The sequence below is a fragment of the Entelurus aequoreus genome, linkage group LG26 (assembly GCF_033978785.1).
Source record: "Entelurus aequoreus isolate RoL-2023_Sb linkage group LG26, RoL_Eaeq_v1.1, whole genome shotgun sequence".
NCBI classification, from domain to species: Eukaryota; Metazoa; Chordata; class Actinopteri; order Syngnathiformes; family Syngnathidae; genus Entelurus; species Entelurus aequoreus.
The window spans coordinates 21,434,232-21,458,231 of NC_084756.1; the positions used below are offsets into that span (position 1 = coordinate 21,434,232).

General features: G+C 37.9%; 1 protein-coding gene across 1 annotated transcript in view; it reads left to right on the top strand.

Annotated features, from left to right (window-relative positions):
* trim62.1 (tripartite motif containing 62, tandem duplicate 1) overlaps nucleotides 1-24,000 on the top strand; it is a 100,990-nt gene that overhangs the window by 859 nt on the left and 76,131 nt on the right. Inside the window, exon 2 of the mRNA XM_062037459.1 lies at nucleotides 12,569-13,078. Coding sequence (XP_061893443.1) covers nucleotides 12,671-13,078 — 408 coding nt within the window. The 5' untranslated portion in view covers nucleotides 12,569-12,670. The remainder of the gene's footprint in view (nucleotides 1-12,568; nucleotides 13,079-24,000) is intronic.

The window sequence follows — 24,000 nt, forward strand, 5'->3', positions numbered from 1 at the left end:
GCTCAATCTCTCTCCTGTGCTAATTTGAAGCCGACACGACAAACGCGCTCAGAGGAGATAATGTTTGAAAAAAGGTGACTGTTTTTACTCAACTTTTGTTTTGAAGGGGGAATTGCAAACTTCCTGTTGATTTTTGCTGGGGGTTGTCAGTGTATGAAATATAGGTCTAAGTGAAACCTAAATAGAGGTTTTAGTTTCATGTACCACATTCCTACTGGGAGTTAGAGGCAGTTTTGTCTGTGTTTTCTTCCTAGGGGGCGCTAGAGCGCAATTTTGAGTTTTGGGTTGTTTTTTTTTTGATTAGATCGCAATTTTCGCCAGTCCTGATGTGTGTGTCCAATTTGGTGAGTTTTGAAGCATGTTAAGGGGTCAAATTACAGCTCAAAGAGGCGGCGATATAATAAGAAAACGCTAGAAATACAATAGGGTCCTCTGTCCCAAAGGGACATCGGTCCCTAATGAAGACAACTTCAGATTGTTTTCTTTGTTTAAAAATAGAACAAGCACATTCTAAAAATGTACAAATCCTAATATTTGTTTTACACTTACATGTTGCGGTTAATAGTATTCTATCTTTATTTGTCGTTATATATGCTTTCTGATTAAATTATGTGATAATGTTCATCAGTCAAATCATCTGTGTTAATTTTCAATCTATCAAGATACAAAAATAATATCAAAATCAAATTACAGGCTGTTATTTATGTAGTTTGCTCATTTTCCTCCACTGGTGCACTAACATCACGTGTTGTTGTTGTTTTTTTTTTTTTTTTACATATGTAGCATCATCTACAACAGTGGTTCTTAACCTTGTTGGAGGTACAGAACCCCACCAGTTTCATATGCGCATTCACCGAACCCTTCTTTAGTGAAAAATATATTTAATATATATTTTTTTCAAATTCAAGACAAGGTTATATGTTTTTTTTACCGGTGCACAAAATGAATCATGCATGAACATCACCTTGTTCAAAGAACAAAACCAACACAGTGCAGGAACTCACAACAAATGACACACCTGCAAATCAGTGTGACTTCTGTTATTGCCGTATCCATAATACGCCGATAGGGAGAAGTTTTTATTTACACGATGAGTCGGGTGTGTCTCGGGTCTGCCGAACCCCCCTTAGGGTTCGATCGAACCCAGGTTAAGAACCACTGATCTACAAAGATACAAAGAATTGCTATTGCGACATCTAGTGGACACATTTAGAAGAGCAGTTTATTCCATTCAAAAATTTCGGCTCATTTTTCTACTTAGCAAACTTATCCCGCGGGCCGGAGAAAACCTGTTCCCGCGGGCCGTACGTTTGACACCCCTGTCTTAAAGGGTAAGTGTGCCTTTTCTGTAATGTAGCCTATCATTCACAATCCCTATGTAAAACAAGAACATATGTCTATTTTGTAATGCATTTTAATTAGTAAAATATGGCAAATACAAGGTGGTTAACAATCCATTCATCCATCCATTTTCTACCGCTTGTCCCCTTCGGGGTCGCGGGGAGGCTGAAGCCTATCTCAACTGCATTCGGGCGGAATGTCGCTAATAAGCCTTATATAGTTAAAGTAACAATGATTGTCACACGCACACAAGGTGTGGCGAAATTATTCTCGGCATTTGACCCATCACCCTTGATCACCCCCTGGGAGATGAGGGGAGAAGTGAGCAGCAGCGGTTTCCGCGCCCGGGAATAATTTTTGGTGATATAACCCCCACTTCCAACCCTTGATGCTGAGTGCCAAGCAGGGAGGTAATGGGTCCCATTTTTATAGTCTTTGGTATGACTCGGCTGGGGGTTGAACTCACGACCTACCGATCTCAGGGCGGACACTCTAACCACTAGACCACTGAGTAGGTCTATAGCATATAGCTATATATATACATATATATATGGCCAAACAGCTGAATTTTTCTTTCATCTGACCACAGAACTTTCCTCCAGAAGGTCTTATCTTTGTCCATGTGATGTCAGATGAAACAAAAATTGAGCTGTTTGGCCACAATACCCAGCAATGTGTTTGGAGAAGAAAAGGTGAGGCCATTAATCCCAGGAACACCAGACCTACCGTCAAGCATGGTGGTGGTAGTATTATGCTCTGGGCCTGTTTTGCTGCCAATGGAACTGGTGCTTTACAGAGAGTAAATGGGACAATGAAAAAGGAGGATTACCTCCCAATTCTTCAGGACAACCTAAAATCATCAGCCCGGAGGTTGGGTCTTGGGCACAGTTGGGTGTTCCAACAGGACAATGACCCCAAACACACATCCAAAGTGGTAAAGGAATGGCTAAATCAGGCTAGAATTAAGGTTTTAGAATGGCCTTCCCAAAGTTCTGACTTAAATGTGTGGACAATGCTGAAGAAACAAGTCCATGTCAGGAAACCAACAAATTTAGCTGAACTGCACCAATTTTGTCAAGAGGAGTGGTCAAAAATTCAACCAGAAGCTTGTGGATGGCTACCAAAAGCGCCTTATTGCAGTGAAACTTGCCAAGGGACATGTAACCAAATATTAACATTGCTGTATGTATACTTTTGACTCAGCATATTTGGTAACATTTTCAGTAGACCCATAATGAATTCATAAAACAACCAAACTTCATGAATGTTTTTTGTGACCAACAAGTATGTGCTCCAATCACTCTATCACAAAAAAGTAAGAGTTGTAGAAATGATTGGAAACTCAAGACAGCCACGACATTATGTTCTTTACAAGTGTATGTAAACTTTTGACCATGATACATGGCAGTGGCGGGCCATGCGTTTCCCTCCTAGGCCTTCAGTGATGTCCTGTGTCCAATGATTACTCTTAAAAATATCATCATTTATGTCCCCACATGACCATTGCTGGAGAAATACTATACAGGAACACATTTATGCACTACTGGGCATTGAATCACCACCAACATTGTACAAAACGGGTTATTTTCTGGCGCATTTAAAAATAAAAATAAAACCTATCAGCAATTAAAACATATCTTATGTGGTACTGTCAAAATAAAAATTGCTAAAAACATATTAAACATGGAAAAATAAGAAATAAAAAATATCTGAACTCACAATTTGTAGAAGCCATTCGAGCTTCCGGGGTTGGCCGACATCGTCTCACAAGATGTAGTTTCTCTTTAAATATCCTTCTTGAAAATGGCCTTGCAAATATATGTGTTGTCTTGTCTAATCATAAAAGATGCAGACGATGCGTGTTGGCTGAGTTCTTAAAGTTTACTCCACAAGGTGCTCATCAAAAAGATCCCGCTGCTAAACACGGCTACTGCGCATGCTCTTCACTACTGTGGCATGCTGGGTAATGGAGTTATTATGTTAGCTAGCTCATAACATCACAATATGCAGTATATCTGCCTTAGGCCAGCTAGAAGGCCTTACTGACAACAACTCGTGATCTGATTGGCTATCGCAACTGTCTACCAACTGTATGTGCCCGTTCACTTTCAGTGCACAGACGCCAGCATTGTTGATTCTGAAAGTTATATATATAATATAAAACATGGCTCTCATTTGTAAAGTAGAAGGATGTGGCCATAAACATAGAAGTTGGTCAACTTTGACATTCAAATTAGACATGGAGATGACGAGAAAGACACAAAAAGACGCTCATGAGCATTATGATCAATTCTTCATCTAAACTGGTAGGTATAAATATCCTAGTGAGAGCAGACATTGTACAGTAAGTAATTATTTTATTATGTTCATAGTTTATATTTCTTGTTTAGCACTTAGCAATAGTGCTGCATAATGCTTAGTGTTTCACTAAAGCTGGATCTATTTAGCAGAGGTTCTAAAACTTGTAGCTCAACCTCTGTATATTCAGGCTCAAAAATACAAGGTTCTGGATCATCATTTGTCCCAAAGTAGTTGTTGTCTCTCATGAAGTCTGCTATGATTAGTCGTGTTTTTGATGAGAAAAGCAACCTTTGTGATGCACCTGTGAAATTAATACGCCACCATGCTTAAAATAATTTTTTTGTTAATACAAATTATCCCAAACTGGCAATGCTAGAAATAAAAAATATTATTTTGCTCTTCGTGGAAAAAAATGTCGGATTTAAAAAATTTGTATTTGATGCCACGTTTTATCTTGTCTTAACTAATCCTTTATTTTAACGTTTCAACTTGGAGGACTGTCTTTCTATTTTTATTATGTTTAACCACTATATGGCGCTATTTTTTTTCCTTTTCCTAGCATGTAGCACAACTTTTCTTTTACTGTTTTTTGCCTTGCGACTGAAATTGTAAGTGTGTGGGGGAAATATTGATTTGGTATTATATTCTCACAATATATCGACATTTAGTTTCCTAAATATAGATAAAAAAAATAAAAATGAAAACATTTAAGTATAAATTTAATTTTTTTATTGTTTTAATGTCAGGTTTTGGTAGAATTTTTCTAACTATATTGATTTTTAATGTCAAAATATAGATTAAAAAAAGAGAGAAATAATTGTAATTTGAAATTGTATTATTTATTGTTTTAAAGTCAGTTTTTTGTCTACTTTTTCTAACTATATCAATTTTTAATGTCTAAATAAAGATCATAAAGAGAAAAAATATTTTAATTTAAAAAGTAATTTTTATTGTTTTAAAGTCAGGTTTTTGTACTTTTTCTAACGATATATTGATTTTTAATGTCTAAATACATATAAAAAAGAAAAATAATTTTAATGTAACATTTTTTTTTTTAAATTGTTAAAATCAGTTTTTTGTATACTTTTTTTGACTATATATTGATTTTCAATGTCTAAATATAGAGAAAAAAAGAGAAAAATAATTTCAATGTAACATTTCAATTAAAAAAATAAAAATGACCATTTTAAATATAAATTGTATTTTTCATTGTTTTAAAGTCAGTTTTTTGTATACTTTTTCTAACTATGTATCGATTTTTAATGTCTAAATATAGATAACAAAGAGAAAAATAATTTTATTTAAAAATGTTATTTTCTATTGTTTTAAAGGCCTACTGAAATGAATTTTTTTTATTTAAACGGGGATAGCAGATCTATTCTATGTGTCATACTTGATCATTTCGCGATATTGCCATATTTTTGCTGAAAGGATTTAGTATAGAACAACGACGATAAAGATTGCAACTTTTGGTATCTGATAAAAAAAAAGGCTTGCCCCTACCGGAAGTAGCGTGACGTAGTCAGTTGAACATATACGCAAAGTTCCCTATTGTTTACAATGATGGCCGCATGAAGTGAGAGAGATTCGGACCGAGAAAGCGACAATTTCCCCATTAATTTGAGCGAGGATGAAAGATTTGTGGATGAGTAAAGTGCAAGTGAAGGACTAGTGGGGAGTTGAAGCTATTCAGATAGGGAAGATGCTGTGAGAGCCGGGGGTGACCTGATATTCAGCTGGGAATGACTACAACAGTAAATAAACACAAGACATATATATACTCTATTAGCCACAACACAACCAGGCTTATATTTAATATGCCACAAATTAATCCTGCATAAAAACACCTGCGTGTTTGTTATGCTAGCTCCTAGCTCCTATGCTAGCTCCTAGCTCCATAGAACACGCCAATACAATTCAAACACCTGATCAACACACACAATCACTCAGCCCAAAAGACCGTTCACCTAACCCAAGGTTCATAAAGCTTATATATTTTTAAAAAGTTACGTACATACGCAAAAAAAAGTTGCGCACATACGGTCAAGCGATCAAATGTTTAGAAGCCAAAGCTGCATACTCACAGTAGCACGTCTGCGTCTTTGTCATCCAAATCAAAGTAATCCTGGTAAGAGTCTGTGTTGTCCCAGTTCTCTACAGGCGTCTGTGTATCGAAGTCAAAAGTCCTCCTGGTTAGAGTCTCTGTTATCCGAGTTCTTCCATCTTGACTGCATCTTTCGGGAATGTAAACAAAGAAGCGCCGGCTGTGTACTGTTGTGGCTGACTACGTTCGAAAAATACGTCCATTTCGCACCGACAACTTTCTTCTTTGCTTGCTCAGCTTCATTCTCCATAATGCAATGAACATGATTGAAACAGATTCACGAACACAGATGTCCAGAATACTGTGGAATTATGAAATGAAAACAGAGCTTTTTCGTATTGGCTTCAATGTGGAAGGCATACCCGTGTTCGCCGGGCCACGTCACGCGCATACGTCATCCTCAGAGGTGTTTCGAACCGGAAGTTTAGCGGCAAATTTAAAATGTCACTTTATAAGTTAACCCGGCCGTATTGGCATGTGTTATAATGTTAAGATTTCATCATTGATATATAAACTATCAGACTGCGTGGTCGGTAGTAGTGGGTTTCAGTAGGCCTTTAAAGTCAGGTTTTTGGCCGATTATAAATCAATCAATCAATCATTTAAATTACATTGTTTTTTGACTGTCATCGAGTGTACTCGTATACAACTAGCATTTTAGGCTGCATTTTATATTTATCATGGAGCTATGTCGACTATCGCAATGTACAGTGTAGCCATATCACAATAGGAACACATCGTAATACAGTACGTACAGTATTTGCAAATATATTGGAGTGTATGTTTAAAATGTTTTTTTATTACTCAATTATAATTTTAGGTTTGTTTTTTTTCTTCTAAAAACATGCCTGGCCTTTTTAAAGGGTTACATCCCCCAGATGTTAGCAATACTTTATGTTCTGTATTTACTGTGTGTGGGGATTTTTAGAACATCCTTAAGATAATGTTAAAAGATGCATAAATAGTACTTTTAGTTGCAGTCACGTCTCTTTTTGCCATGTTCATAAAAGGCAAAAGTGGACAAATGCTGTATTTTACAGGAGTAACTTGTGACAACATGAATGTAAACCCCACACAGAACACCACATGCTGGAGGTCCTCCATTGTTGTCTTTGTGTTTACTGTATCATCTTCCTCTTTTTCTTTGTTGACTTCATCGGCCTGTTACCTTAAATTGGTTTCCTGTTTCAAAACTGCACAATGGTGAGCTCAACTGAAACCAAATGTTTGGCATTGTTGGCCAAAATGATGCTGTTTATTTTAAACATGCTTGATACCAGGAACATCACTTGGTTTAATAAGAATTGGAACAGGTTCTTGTTGAGAACCGGTTAACAGTGTTTGGATTCCTTGGAACCTTTGGCTAGTTTTGTAAACAATGCCCTTTTTGATTCCCGTGGGCACGAATGACGTCACAGCACAGCGACACGATACAAACAACTCAACCTGTCCGATAAGGAGTATGAAGAAGCAGAACTTATTAAATCCTACGCATTTTTTCCCCTTGCTGTACCAAGAAATTAACCAAATTTCTCTATAACACCGACATATGCAGTACAGGCCAAAAGTTTGGACACACCTTATCATTTTAATGCGTTTTCTTTATTTTCATGACTATTTGCATTGTAGATTGTCACTGAAGGCATCAAAACTATGGGATCTGTGAAGTGAAAACCATTTCAAGTGACTACATTTTGAAGCTCATCGAGAGAATGCCAAGAGTGTGCAAAGCAGTTATCAGAGCAAAGGGTGGCTATTTTGAAGAAACTAGAATATAACACATGTTTTCAGTTATTTCACCTTTTTTTGTTAAGTACATAACTCCACATGTGTTCATTCATAGTTTTGATGGCTTCAGTGACAATCTACAATCACGTTAATCATGAATTGATTAACGTGAACCCAGACTTAAACAAGTTGAAGAACTTATTCAGGTGTAACCTTTTAGTGATCAATTGTACTGAATATGTACTGTACTGTGCAATCTACTAATACAAGTTTCAGTCAATCAATGAAATAGTCATACAAATAAAGAAAACCCATTGAATGAGAAGGTTTGTCCAAACTTTTGGCCTGTACTGTATGTTGCAGTCTCCTGAAATAATGATGTAAAGCATTATATTATCTGATATGTAAATGGTAGGGGGTCAAAAAAATTTTTTTTGAATGAATCACGATCCGAATGTGTAAAGATTCTTAATCGATTAAAAAAATATATATGAAAAATTTTAAATGTTTATTTTTTAAATCTGTCCTGGGTAGAATTTTATCAAACACAACCAGTTTTCTTTAAAGTAACGTATACATTTATCAGCACTGTTTATCTATTTTATTGAGAAATGTGTTACTCAAAGAACTGGCACCCAATGTTATTAAAAAAGTATTGATTTGGATTCGAGAATCGATTTTGAATCAAATTGTTATCCCCATGGATCGAATCAAATCGTGTGGGGCCCAAAGATTCACAGCCCTAGTGAAAGGTAATAGAAGCATTGCAAAGCACCTCGTTTGGTTGCTGATGTCTGCTGTAACATATTGCGTCATTTCTAGTTGTATTTTGTCAAAATTTTTTATTAAATGTTATTAATCCAAGAAAATTACAAGTAAATTTTGCAAACCACACATGGCTTTCTTGCAGACTCATATTGAGCCAGCAAAACTGGAAATGCTGTACAAAGGCTAAAAAAATAAATGAAAAGCACACAAAGAAGCACTGAACACAGTAGCTAACGACAACATTGCTGAGCTTACGATGAGCGCAATCAGCCCGCCCACTTAACTTATTTAAGTTAAAGTTTTGCTTACAGAAAAAGGACTCCATTTTTTTTTTTGTCTATGTATTTTGTATAATTACAGTACATTGGGAAGCAATTCTACAGTGATGAGAAATAAAAGTGTATATCCTTTAAAAATGGTTGAGTGCATTATTATTACATATTACATTGTAATAAATGTAAAGTTTTTAATCGGTTATTTCTTCAGTTTAAAAACATGATGCAGACAAAAGTCTGTCTGCATAAAGTCAAATATTTTTGAAAGTAAATTACTGCATATTGTTGTAATGTGTTATGTTGATTGACAGTGTAAAAGTAACATGCCTTCCTTCACTCGTTATTTTCGCAGTTTTATGCATTTTATGTATAAAATATAAGAATCGCAATTTTGCAGAGAAAAATCTCAATTAGGTTTTTTCCTCAAAATTGTGCAGCCCTACCTAGCAGGCACAAGACATTGATACAACGTTGATTATACATACATTTCCTTTTAAAACTGACTTTGCAACAACTTTGCAAAATAGTTGTATTTGTAAATTGAGACAATGTTGATGTCCAACGTTGGATCCACGTTGGTGGTTGGGAAGTAACCAAATGTCAATGGTCAAATCAACGTCACAACCCAACATTGATTAAACGTCATCAAAAAGCATGTTTCAACGTTATGTTTGAGTTGCTCAACGTCAGGACCTAATTCAACAAGTTCCCAATGTTGGTTTAAGGTCTTGTGCCTGCTGGGTGCAGTCTGTGACTAATAAATTGAAATGTTTGTACTGTGAGGGGTTGGTAAATCAAGTTTCTACTGTAAAAACGTACCAAATAATAATGAATGAATGCAGCGCGTTACTTCCTCCATACATCTTGTAAACACTGTACGTTAAGTTCTTCACAAAACCCATAGAATATGAATAAAATCCACGGTTTTACTCCACATATTCATGTGGATTCATGTGATGTTTTGCATTGAAATTTCCCTGATGCAGATGACGTTACATTGCACTCTCACTTAAGATAACTTGGGTAATCGCTGACCAAACTGTGTTGTTACTAAAGCTTCATGACGGGTGTCGAAACTTTTTTTACATCCAGAAATAATGGAGGATGCGGGTTCACTTTGAAATCGTCATCACGCTAAAAACAATCCAATATTGGAGGCAGTTTTTTGTTTCCCACAAAATTGGCATCCCATCCGTGGCGCTAGTTTGCTGTGGCCGAGACGATGCCATCGTCTAATTTGCACAATTCGCTATAATAACAGACACCAAATACCTAAGTTTAGTATCCGAAACACACAAGGGCAATATAAAATTATTTTGTGGTCTAGTATCTACCTCTTTTATTCGTATAAAGTGAATATTGGTATTTACATTGGTAATAAATATACTTGAGTGTCATTTAAACTGTAATCTTAAATCAGCATTTGTAGGTTGGTCATATTAGCTCATTCGTATAGCAGTCAGATTACGAAAGAAACACAGCTGTCATTCCCCCTCTGAGATCAGAACATTAATAAAACATCACACACACTGAGGAGAAGCCATTAATGCTTCAACCAAAGGTCCTGAAGCCATAAACACTCACATCGCCAATTAATTCTGCACCGATAGCAATCGGCGATCATAACCTAAGCACAACTGGTAGCTGACACGGCACATTCAAAGTAAAAGGTTTTAAAAAGGTGTCTGCAAAAACATGGACTGTTCAACACATAAGGCCACATTTTTTAATCGTGGCCCCAATTTATTTGTAGCAGGCTGCCACATGTGCAGATGCTAAGCCATTTGAAGAAAACATTAACACTTTGTCATTGTTCAAAGTGATGATACTTGGTTTTATTGTTTAGATTATGGCAAGGGCCAATAAAAATAACCAAAGAAGATGCTGGTTTGAAATGGCCCACAGGTTGCACTTTGAAGCTTCATGCTATGATGAAGCTTCAATGCCCGTTTCCACTGCACACCATATCTGATTATTTTGCCCTCAAGTGAGAGAGATCGGATTTTATTTGCCAGACTAAACGCTCCAAAGTTCTTTAAATATGATCTTTTAGCATCAGCTTCAGCCCACATCAGGAGGTAGTCCAAATCCGATTGGAATCAGATTTGTTTAATGTGACTTCAGTCTAAACGCAATGCGACCCGAATGCGATTTTTTCGTCAGCTTTGGGTGAGCGATATGGTTGGGGAAAGATGCAGCCCGCCAGCGGAAGTGGATACTTCATCACAATATCCGGTTTTGGTGAGCAAAGTCTTTTTTCGACAGCCAAATTTTCGGTGCATTACTAGTCAATAGTATGCAAATAATAGTCTATATGTAATATATGAATATATATTTTGATTACGAAGGAATAGGGATTGTCGAACGACCTGAATTGACGCTGTGGCGTATTTGCTTACATGTTACGTACATTGCGTAAGTTGTTAACGTAAATGAGTTGTAAAATAAAGTTAATGTTGATCCACGCTGGTGTCTGTGTTGCATCTACTCAACAGCCATAAAAATATTATAACCCTCCCAAATATATTACATTATATTTCCATTCATACTAGGGTTGTATGGTATACCGGTATTAGTATAGTACAGCGATACTAATTAATCATATTCGGTACTATACCGCCTCTGAAAAGTACCGGTCCGCTACCCCCCTGCGCCCCCGTCGTCACGTTGTTTCATTGCTCATTTACGAGCATGTTCGGTAGCGCACAATCACAGAGTATTTACAAACAGACACAGTGTGTAGACATGAAAGGGAGAACGGACGCATTTTGGCTTAAAAAGTAACGATAAAGGTGAAGTTATAACACTGAAACGCCCACCGGAAGAGGTGCTTTAAGACATGGCTTGCTAGCTAACGGCTAACGTCCTGCCCCAGCCGGCAGTGTTGTAGCTACTTCTAAATCACTAATCCTCGCCTCCATGGCGACAAATAAAGTACGTTTCTTACAAGTATCATCCCTGCAGGGCGAGGAATAGCTAAACATGCTTCACTACACACCGTAGCTCACCGGCGTCAAAATGTAAATAAACGCTGTGGGTGGATCTACACCTGACATCCACTGTAATGATACCAAGTACAATAGCATATCTAGTCAATATTACTATGATTACGTCGATATTTTTTGGCATCACATCTTCTTTCGTTTTTAAAAAATGTGTATTATGTTTATAAACTCAGGAAATATGTCCCTGGACACATGAGGACTTTGAATATGACGAATGTATGATCCTGTAACTACTTGGTATTGGATTGATACCCAAATTTGTGGTATCATCCAAAACTAATGTAAAGCATCCAAACAGAAGAATAAGTGATTACATTTTAACAAAAGTGTAGATAGAACATGTTAAAAGAGAAAGTAAGCAGATATTAACAGTAAATGAACAAGTAGATTAATAATTAATTATCTACCACTTGTCCTTAATAATTTTGCCAAATAATAGAATGGAACATGACACATTATGTTACTGCATATGTCAGCAGACTAAATTAGGAGTCTTTGTTTGCTTACTTGCTAATAAAAGACAAGTTGTCTTGTTCACTATTTTATTTAAGGACTAAATTGCAATAAGAAACATATGTTAATGTATCGTAAGATTTTTTTATGTTAAAATAAAGCCAATAATGCAATGTTTTGTGGTCCCCTTTATATCGAAAAGTACTGAAAAGTGTCGAAATAATTTTGGTACCGGTACCAAAACATTGGTATCTGGACAACACTAATTTTTCACATAAAACACACCTTTTTAAGATGTGGAGACTTATTTTATTTTGTAGTAGTAGTAGTGACTTCCTTGCTTATTTACGGAATCTGGTCAACTTCCTCTGTTTTCACTTTATCGAAGTGCGCATGGAGTTGACAATGAGACCACATTGAGGCGTGTGCGAGTTTACACAGTCTGATAAAGATCACATTTTAGTCAGTCGGCTGGAAAAAATCAGATTTTGGAAAAAATCAGATTTTGGAAAAAATCAGATTTGGGCCACTTCAGCCCGCAGTGTAAACGTAGTTCCAGTGATGATACTTGTGATATTTCTTTCTTTAAACAGAGACCCCAGAAAGCCCGAGGAGTCCCACACTGCTGAAGAATGCCAGTAGATCTTTACACTGCTGAGGATTAAAGCGCTCCAGAGTGTCCCCTTTTTTTGCAAATGGCTTGCTGCCTGAAGGACGAGCTCCTCTGTTCCATCTGCCTGAGCATCTACCAGGACCCAGTAAGCTTCGGCTGCGAGCATTACTTCTGCCGCAAGTGCATCACCGAGCACTGGAGCCGGCAGGAGCCCCACGGAGCGCGCGATTGCCCCGAGTGCCGACGCACCTTCGCCGACCCACTGTTGTCCCCCAGCCTCAAGCTCTCCAACATTGTGGAGCGCTACTCGGCATTCCCCCTGGACGCCATCCTCAACGCTCAGAGGAGCCCGTACCCCTGCAAGGACCACGAGAAGGTCAAGCTCTTCTGTCTCACCGACAAAAGCCTAGTGTGCTTCTTCTGTGACGAGCCGGCGCTTCACGAGCAGCACCAGGTCACCACTATCGACGAGGCCTACGAGGAGATCCAGGTCAGTCACCTGCACACGCACACATTTTCTCAGTGTCAATCAGCGCTTAACATCATACTGTGGGAATGACTTAGACCAGGGGTGTCAAACCTACGGCCCGCAAACAGGTTTTATCCAGCCCGCGGGATGAGTTTGCTAAGTATAAAAATTACCATATTTTTTGGAGTATAAGTCGCTCCGGAGTATAAGTCGCACCTGCCGAAAATGCATAATAAAGAAGGAAAAAAACATATAAGTCGCACTGGAGTATAAGTCGCATTTTTTGGGGAAATGTATTTGATAAAACCCAACACCAAGAATAGACATTTGAAAGGCAATTTAAAATAAATAAAGAATAGTGAACAACAGGCTGAATAAGTGTACGTTATATGACGCATAAATAACCAACTGAGAACGTGCCTGGTATGTTAACGCAACATATTATGGTAAGAGTCATTGAAATAACTATAACATATAGAACATGCTATACATATACCAAACAATCTGTCACTCCTAATCGCTAAATCCCATGAAATCTTATACGTCTAGTCTCTTACGTGAATGAGCTAAATAATATTATTTGATATTTTACGGTAATGTGTTAATCATTTCACACATAAGTTGCTCCTGAGTATAAGTCGCACCCCCGGCCAAACTATGAAAAAAAACTGTGATTTATAGTCCGAAAAATACGGTAACCTGACATTTTTGAATGAAAGAAACAACTGTTCTAAATGTGTCCACTAGATGTTGCAAGAGCAATTCTTTGTATCTTTGTAGATGATGCTACATATGTACAAAATAAACCACAAGATGTTAGTGCACCAGTTGAGGAAAATTAGCAAACTACATAAATAACATCTTGTAATTTGATTTTGATATTATTTTTTATCTTGATAGAGTGAAAAGTAACACCAATGAGTTGACTGATGAACATTATCACATAATTTATTCAGAAAGTGTAAATAATGACAAAGATAGAATATTATTAAATGCAACATGTAAGTATAAAAAAACCCCAACAACATTATGTTTTGTACATTTTCAGAACGTGCTCGTTGTATTTTTAAACAAAGAAAACAATCTGAAGTTGTCTTTATTTTTAAGTTATCGTGCCGCGATTTTACCAGTGCGGCCCACTTGGGAGTACATTTTTCTCCATGTGGCCCCTGATCTAAAATGAGTTTGACACCCCTGACTTAGACTTAGACAAACTTTAATGGTCCACAAGGGAAATTGCTCCACACAGTAGCTCAGTTACAAAGGATGAAAAGGATAAGGATGGAAAGGATCGTGTACACAAGGGCACAAAAAGAGGGTGAAAACAAAAGGTATAAAGTAGACTAAAAATGTACCATAGTATATATACATGGATTTCAGTTGTTTTGCTCAAGTGTTACTTAAAGTGTTACTTTTCTAACACTTCAACGTAACTTAACGTCAACTTTTTTGTTTCGTTTTATTGGTTCCAGAAGCTCTCAAATATTTTTGTCAAAGTTTTTGTTATCATGCTTTTGTTTTGATTAGTTATCTAATTTTTTGTCATGAAAAAAAGGTCTGTAACAGGGGTGGCCACACTTTTTTCTGCAGGCAAGCTACTTTTCAATTGACCAAGTGGAGGGGATCTACCTCATTCATATATATCATATATATTTATTTATTTATGAAAGACGTTTTTGTTAACAAGTTAAAGGTGTTTAATGATAATACAAGCATGTTTAACACATATAGATCCCTTTCTTTCATGAAGACAAGAATATAAGTTGGTGTATTACCTGATTCTGATGACTTGCATTGATTGCAATCAGACAGTAGTGCTGATAACGTCCACATTTTCGAATGGAGGAGAAAAAAAGTCCTCCTTTCTGTCCAATACCACATGAAAGTGGTTGGTTTTTGTCATCTTATTTGTCCAGCTTCCATGCTCCTTTTTATACACTTTACAAGAAATACATTGGCGGCAAACTCCGTAGCTTGCTAGCTTGTGCACGCCAGCTTTCTGTGACATTTATTTTGTTAGCGCAGGCAGGATGGAGCAGCACTTTTATTGTGAAGATAGGAATTGTGCAGTCGGTCTTTAGGCTTTTGACGGCAGGTACGGCGCGAGAGTCTGTTGAAATAAAAAGTGTTTCTGGCCTTCCTGTCGGTCATTTTTTCTTAATAATGAGCTCGCAGCAGCCAGCGTCATCTCACAAGACCCTGGGGTCCCGCGAATGTCAATCAAGTGACGAAAGTGACGTCTTGGTGAAGACTGATGACCGCTAATTTTTAGGTCTATTTTTTTAATGTGACTGGCGATCGACTGACACACCCTTGACGTAATGGGCACTCCCGGTCTATAAAAACAATAAATGACAAACATGATTAGTCAGTGAAAATAACAATGAAATGCAAATGTATTATTTTGTCACTTGTTTCTTTTTTTATTGTCACAAACCTGTGACTGATTTATATCACGGAGGTGCCCACAACAGGACCTGCTGCTTATACTCGGGCTTTTACGTTAGTATCCAAAAGGGTCCAATTAGACCAGAAAGGGTCACTAGGACTACGTTTACACTGCAGGCTAAAGTGGATCAAATTAAATTGTTTCTAAATCGTATTATTTCCAGCTGTTTACACCTCAAGTAAAATTAGATTAGATTTAGATTTAGATTTATTGGTCCCCGTTGGGGAAATTCATTTTCACTGCCGTACATTTGAACAATAGACATTACACATCACGAAACAAAAACAAAAATGTGATCTTTATCAGACTCCAGTATCAACGGGCACAGGCCCCAATGTGGCCCTAATGTGGCCTCGACGTCACTTGCATGTGCAGTTCGATGAAGCGAAAACGAAGGAAGTTGACCGGATTCCGTAAATGAACAAGGAAGTCGCTACTACTACGGCAAAATAAAATAAAAGTCGCCACATCTTTTAAAGATTAGTGGGGTTTTTTTTTACGTGAAAATAAAATAATATATTGCATGAATGGATATGTATATACCGTAATTTCCGGACTATAAGCCGCACCTGACTATAAGCCGCACCAACTACATTTAGGGGAAAATACAGATTGCTCCATATATAAGCCGCACCCGACTATAAGCCGCAGGGTTTTGATGTGTAATTACCGTAGTATATAGGGGTTCCTGCTACCACGGAGGGGATTGTCGGGACAGAGATGACTGTTTGGGAACGCAAAGCGTCCCATTTATTAACAATAAATCTTTCAATCATTCAATCAAACTTTCACGTCTTTGACATGGCGAACAGCATTCGTGCTGAGTACAAATAATACAACGGTGCAAAGTAATACAAAGTGCTCGCCTGTACGTTATCAAAATAACCAGCCTACCGGTATATGAAAAGTCAGTCTTTAATCATTGTGTCATCGTCTTCCTCCTGCGTACTAAAACCACTGAAATCCTCTTCGTCGGTGTCGGAGAAGAACAGGCCGTAAATAAGCCGCACCCTTGTATAAGCCGCAGGGACCAGAACGAGGGGAAAAAGTAGCGGCTTATAGTCCGGAAATTACGGTAGTAATATTTGGGAGGGTTCTAATCTTTTTATGGTACTTAAGTAGAGGAGTCACGGACATCAGTGTGGATCAACATTAGCTTTATTTTTCAACTCACTTACCACACAACTTACGTAACATGTAGCCAAACATGTAGACAAATACGCAACAGCATCAATTCCGGTCCTTCAGCAATCAGTATTCTTTCGGAATCAAAATATTTATATATCTATATTACATACAGCCTATTATTTGTGCTGCACTAAAAATTCGGTCATCGGAAAAATTATTTTCTCGCTGAAACCGGATGTTGTGATGAAGTAGGGCTGGGCGATATGGCCTTTTTTTAATATCTCGATATTTTTAGGCCATGTCACGATGCACGATATATATCTCGATATTTTGCCTTAGCCTTGAATGAACACTTGATGCATATAATCACAGCAGTATGATGATTCTAAGTGTCTACATTAAAACATTCTTGTTCATACTGCATTAATATATGCTCATTTTAAACTTTCATGCAGAGAGGGAAATCCCAACTAAGTCAATTTACCAAAACTGTATTTATTAAACAGTTATTAAGCAGTGGCACAAACATTCATGTCATTTCAAAACAGAAAGTGCAAGATTGTCAGAGACATTTTAAAACAAGCTATTAGTGCACTTTTGTGCATGATGTCCTCAAGATGACATATCAAAACAACACTAAATTAAAGTGCACTTTTTGTACAGAACGCATCTACAATAGTTTAAAACAAATAAAGTGCACTTTTGTGCATGATGTCACACAAGATATTTCAATAAGTGTCAAATAAAAATGAGCTGCATAAATGGAAATCAAATAGTGTATGTCCTTCACTATGTGGTAGGTTCCTGCGGACGTTATCTCCTTCGGTTGTTGACTATTTTTCTCATACGGTGTTGATGTGGAAATGGTTGCCTCGGCATTTTGTTGGTGTTCAAATGATGCTACATATTAGCAGTAATGCTACTTTTTGTAGAAATGCTTTTGCCCCACACTTGACAAATTACAGTTGTCTGTTCGACATATTCCCGCTTGAAGCCAAACCACCGCCAGACGATGGACCCCCTGCCTTTTTTCTTGGGAATTAATTATTCCTTCATTTGTTACCAGATTTGCACCTTCTTTCTCTCGTATTACCACTCGCACCACAGTTAACGTTACCCATGCCGCTACCTCTCTGCTCCGCGAGGGCGTATATGTATGTGACGTATGTAAGAAGGTGCGCTTGCTGTCTGTGAGAAGGAGAGACCACAAAGAGTGAGAAAGAGCCTGAAGTGTAATGGCCGCAGCTAATAGCAACTGCGTGAGAACGTATACTCGAATATCACTATATAGTCATTTTCTATATCGCACAGAGACAAACCCGCGATGTATCGAGTATATCGATATATCGCCCAGCCCTATGATGAAGTATCTACTTCCGCTGGCAGGCAGCGTCTTTCCCCGCGCAGCCGAATGACGTAGCTCGCCCAAAGCTGACGTAAAAGTCGCATTCAGATTGCAGACAGGTCGCATTGCGTTAAGACTGAAGTAACTTTTGAGAAGATCAGATTCCAATCGGATTCAGACTACCTCCTGATGTGGCCTGAATCTGATGTGAAAATATCAGATATTCTAACATGCCAGAGGCTGTTCACCTTGGAGACCTGCTGCAGATATGGGTACGGCACTTTGGGGCGTTTAGACTGGCGGAAAAAAATCTGATCTGTGCCACTTCAGGGCAAAAGTAATCATATTTGATGTGCAGTGTAAACTGGGCCAAAACGTTTGGCTGGAAAAGATAACCTAAAGGGGTCTGATGACTTGCTAAATTTAGCAATTTATTTAGTAACGCTGATCCCGGCTCCTACCAGTACGTCTTCTTTTTAGACCAAGTGCTAAAAAGATGTCTTAAAGGGGTCATATAATTATTTTTTTTCCATGTTTAAAACACTTCTTTGTGGTCTACATAACATGTATTGATGGTTCTTTGGTCAGATTTTTGCATAGATTATGTTTTGCAGACCATCTTCAACCTGTTTTCTGACCGTCTCTTCAGGATGCGCTGTTTTGTGGGTGGTCTTATTCAAGTGGCTCCACTTTGACAGCGCCTTCACCCCGCCATCTTTGTTGTAGTTTTTAGCGCTTCCAAAGCGACTACTGTCAGATTAAGTTTGAAATATACGCTACTTGGTATGAGAAATTGCAACATGTACAAAAAGTTGGTTTTGTATAATAGATCCCTTTTTAAGAAGCGGAGTTACAACGTCCTCTTCTGTTTGAGTTATGATGCCAAGCTGCGTTCACAGACAGTCCCATTATTATGTGTTTATGAGCAACATGTTGCGCCAAATATAATTGGTAGAGATGTCCGATAATGGCTTTTTTTGCAGATATTCCGATATTGTCCAACTCTTAAATACCGATACCGATATATACAGTCGTGGAATTAACACATTATTATGCCTAATTTTGTTGTGATGGCCCGCTGGAGGCATTAAACAATGTAACAAGGTTTTCCAAAATAAATCAACTCAAGTTATGGAAACAAATGCCAACATGGCACTGCCATATTTATTATTGAAGTCACAAAGTGCATTATTTTTTTTAACATGCCTCAAAACAGCAGCTTGGAATTTGGGACATGCTCTCCCTGAGAGAGCATGAGGAGGTTGAGGTGGGCGGGGTTGGGGGGGCTAGGGGGTAGCGGGGTGTTTATATTGTAGCGTCCCGGAAGAGTTAGTGCTGCAAGGGGTTCTGGGTATTTGTTCTGTTGTGTTTATGTTGTGTTACGGTGCGGATGTTCTCCCGAAATGTCTTTGTCATTCTTGTTTGGTGTGGCACATTTTTGTAACCGTGTTAAAGTTGTTTATACGGCCACCCTCAGTGTGACCTGTATGGCTGTTGACCAAGTATGACTTGCATTCACTTGTGTGTGTGAATAGCCGTAGATATTATGTGACTGGGCCGGCACGCAAAGGCAGTGACTTTAAGGATTATTGGCGCTCTGTACTTCTCCCTAGATCCGTGTACACAGCGGCGTTTTAAACTTTACTTTTTGAAACCGATACCGACAATTTTGAAATAGATACCGATAATTTCCGATATTACATTTTAAAGCATTTATCTCCCGATAATATCGGCAGTCCATTATTATCAGACATCTCTAATAATTGGGGTATTCCAAATTTATTTGTGACCGGCCACCACAAATAAATGAACAACAACGTGATAAAACATGTTGCAAAACAGTACATATGTAATACTTAAAAACAATGGCAGATTAGTCCAAAATGTTTTAGCAAATAATGGGTCAGGTTTCTGTGGTTGTGGGAGGTCACAGCAGATTCAATCTGGGTCACCAGATGAATTAGGAAAATGTGTTCCATTTTCTGTTAGCATGCCCCGAAGAGCTGTACGTACATGCATGCTGGTTTTACCATCTGGTTTCATTTTAAAGCCAATTAGCAAATTACATCTTTCGGAGCCTTTTTGAATGAATATTGAACATTATAAGAAGGTCAAAAGCCAACAATTGAGTTGTTCACGCTGTGCAATCAAGCAAATGTGGTCCTTCTCCTTCCTTTCCAATCAAGCTCTGTGTCTGAAGCCTGAGAAAATTGCGCAACCTTTAGAGGGGACGTAATTAGGCACAGCACAAGATGTTTCTCTTGTCTTCAACCAGCTTATCCCACGGCAACAATCTGCCGTTTTGTATTCTGGACTGTGCTTTGGAGGCTTCCCAGCACTGAAAGAGAAAAGTATGAACAGTGGGAACAAAGCCTTGCCCCATGATAAAGAGTACAAGTGACTATTAAATGGCACCTATGATGATATTCGTCTACATTTAAAAGACGTCCTTGTGGTTGAGATAATATGCTTTGGTGTAAATTTTGCTCAACAGTCACTTTTGTAAGTTGTTTTTTTAAGTTTGTCTTTAAGATGTTAGTTTTTGGATGCGCTCCCAGATTGCAAATGAAACCACGCCGCACCCTCTCCAAAAGTATCATAATTTATCTTTTGAAAACATACACTGATTAAATATACATGTATATCTCGAAGTCGTCACCGCCCCCCCCCCCCACGCTCAAAAATAAACATACCGTATTTTTCGGACTATAAGTCGCACTTTTTTTCATAGTTTGGCCGGGGGTGCGACTTCTACTCAGGAGCGACTTATGTGTGAAATTATTAACACATTACCGTAAAATATCAAATAATATTATTTAGCTCATTCACGTAAGAGACTAGACGTATAAGATTTCATGGGATTTAGCGATTAGGAGTGACAGATTGTTTGGTAAACGTATAGCATGTTCTATATGTTATAGTTATTTTGAATGACTCTTACCATAATATGTTACGTTAACATACCAGGCACGTTTTCAGTTGGTTATTTATGCGTCATATAACGTACACTTATTCAGCCTGTTGTTAACTATTCTTTATTTATTTTAAATTGCCTTTCAAATGTCTATTCTTGGTGTTGGGTTTTATCAAATAAATTTCCCCAAAAAATGCGACTTATACTCCAGTGCGACTTATATATGTTTTTTTCTTTCTTTATTATGCAATTTCGGCCGGTGCGACTTATACTCCGGAGCGACTTATACTCCGAAAAATATGGTACATAGATTCACCAGGTCATTACATTAGGTACACCTAATGGGGTTCAGTTGGCTTGCTTAAAATGTTCCTTATGGTACATGGGTGGGACTAGACACGCTCTGCTTTCAACACACTCCTTTTGGACACCTAACCATTTAGGCAAGCATATGTTTGTAAAATTTTAAATGTTCCAAATAAATTGAAATTGAAAAAAACAAACCTGCACAGTCTTTGAGCGTTAAATCACTGCATGTCGCATGTCTTGTGTTATCATGCGCATTATGCATAGCCTGAAGCAGAGGGGGAAGAGGTCCCCCCCCCTCTGGCTGAGAGCTTGACTCAATGTCCAAATAAGTACGTCCACCTCGCTGTGACATCACGAGGTAGCCATACTGCAAAACCCCGTGAACATAAGCATCCAAAACCAGCTCACGCCAAAATTCATGAATCTTATGAGTTGATGCTTTGGCTTAGTTTAACATAAGTAGCCAACATTGGAACATATTTAAGCCAGAGAAGACAATATTCATCATAGGTTCCCTTTTAATGTAGGAATTGGCATACAAGAAACATGTCCAAGTAAAGAATGTTGAGTCAGCTTGCACAACGTTTATTTTCATTTGCCAGTTAGCTAATAGGAACAGTGAGTCCAATAGAAGCATGCCGAAGAACTTTGCCTGCAGGCACTTTAAGCATGTGGCTCAACAATGCCAGTGCCATATCTACATGTTGAGGCTATGCAGCACTGACAGAGTCTTTTAGTCCGGTTTGCATTACCAATAATAAGCACTGTATCTCCCAAAATCCCTCACATTTGATCTTATTACAGTGTATATTTTCCTAAAAACAAGCTTCCTCTGTTGTGGTTTTGTGATTTGCGTAACAGGCCTATTTTTTTTAGAAACTGACAAAAGAAATAAAGCAAAAACAAATTTCCATTGCAGAGGATGCTGGTTGTTAAATGGATCTTTTCAAGGGACAATACTAAACACTGACTACTCTAACGTAAACAGCTTGTATAGCAGTACAGACTCACTATCCACCCTCACATTTGATCTTATTACAGTGTATATTTTCCTAAGAACAAGCATCCTATGTTGTGGGTTTGTGATTTGCGTAACAGGCCTATTTTTTTCAGACACTGACAAAATAAATAAAGCAAAAAAACAAATTTCCATTGCAGAGGATGCTGGTTGTTAAATGGATCTTTTCAAGGGACAATACTAAACACTGACTACTCTAAAGTAAACAGCTTGTATAGCAGTACAGACTCACTATCCACTTACAAATGACCCAACACAAAGTTATTATTCCTTTAAAGGCTGGCGCAACAAATGAGCAGCGAGATAATTGTGTTTTGCCTACATAGCATGGTGGTGGTAGCGTTATTGTCGAGGATTGCATGAGTGCTTCCGGCATTAAGGAGCTGCGGTTTATTGAGGGGAATTCCACCACGTACTGTGACAATCTGAAGCAATAGCCTGATCGCTTCCCTTGGGAAACCTGTGGTTTTTCAATATGCGACCTGGAAAATAGACACCACTGATGCTTGCGGTGATAGTCCTCCATTACCGTCAGTGAGTTTGCGTCATTGTCTCCCCTCAACCCATGTTTGACAAGGAGCAGATGGAGCAAACACTGACTCATTGCGCTTTTCTTTATACAATCGGGGTTGCAGATATGTCTAAACACATGCAGTAGACGCTACACAACACAGAAATCTTAACCAATCTGTCCACATTGCCAGTAATGTGAAATACTGAGACGCTGGGTCATAGTTTGTGGCGTGCGTCGTTATCTCTCACTCGCAAATCTTTCTTCTCAAGCCACATTCAAGACAAAGTAAAGAAAAGGCCAGAGTGAAAAATGTCCTTTTATCATTAGACATGGTTTTGAACTGGTCGGAACAAGGTACAGTGAGTCACTTTGCTCAGGTTACCCCCTGTAAAAGCCTCATTAATAAGAGAAAGGAGAAGGACAATGGCTATTTGTTGTCTCTCTGAGGGGATATTCAATTCTATTTTTGAACATGCTATACACACTGGCCAGAATTACAGTAACACACAATGAGGAACCTATGGATATCTATTTCAGGTAGAAATACTGCATTGAGGAGGCTGCACATAAACAAGCATCTTGATCAGTAGTGAGTTCAGTACCAGTGTCTACGGTACCTTGGTAGTTCTCTGGATTCTCTGAAGCAACTTTACGTACTTTGGTCCATTGCAGCTTTTGGACTAGACCGAAAATGAGCTACTGTCACCCCAAATAGACTCCGGTACTAAATAGACCAAATGTTTTATTCCTATATGTGTATGTATCTGTCAGTGTGGTAGTCAAGACTAACAATAGGAACATCACCACCACAAAGAATAAACAAATAATGCACTTAAAAGACAAAACAGTTAGAGCTGCAATGATTAATCGATCAAATCAATTAATTTGATTAGAAAAAAGTTTTGATTTATATTTTGTTTCTTTAATTAATCACTTAATGACTGTAACAATCAAAATTGAGAGTGCCCAGAGTGCCCGGCTCATTAAATACGTCGACACAGTTTTCACACAGCTGCTGCAATAGAGCATTTTTTTAAATTAATGCTAACTTTTTTTATAATTTCAATGTTGATGATGTGCATTTATTAAAAAAGAATCAAGGTTATAGCAAGCAAAACACTTTTTTTAATTTCAAATGTTTTCCCTGAAATTCGCATTGAGGTATAAAGTTTGTTTTACTCGATTAATCGAACAAAATAATCAATAGGTTACTCGATCCCTAAAACAATCGATAACTGCAGCCCTTGAATCAATGCTCTTGCCAGT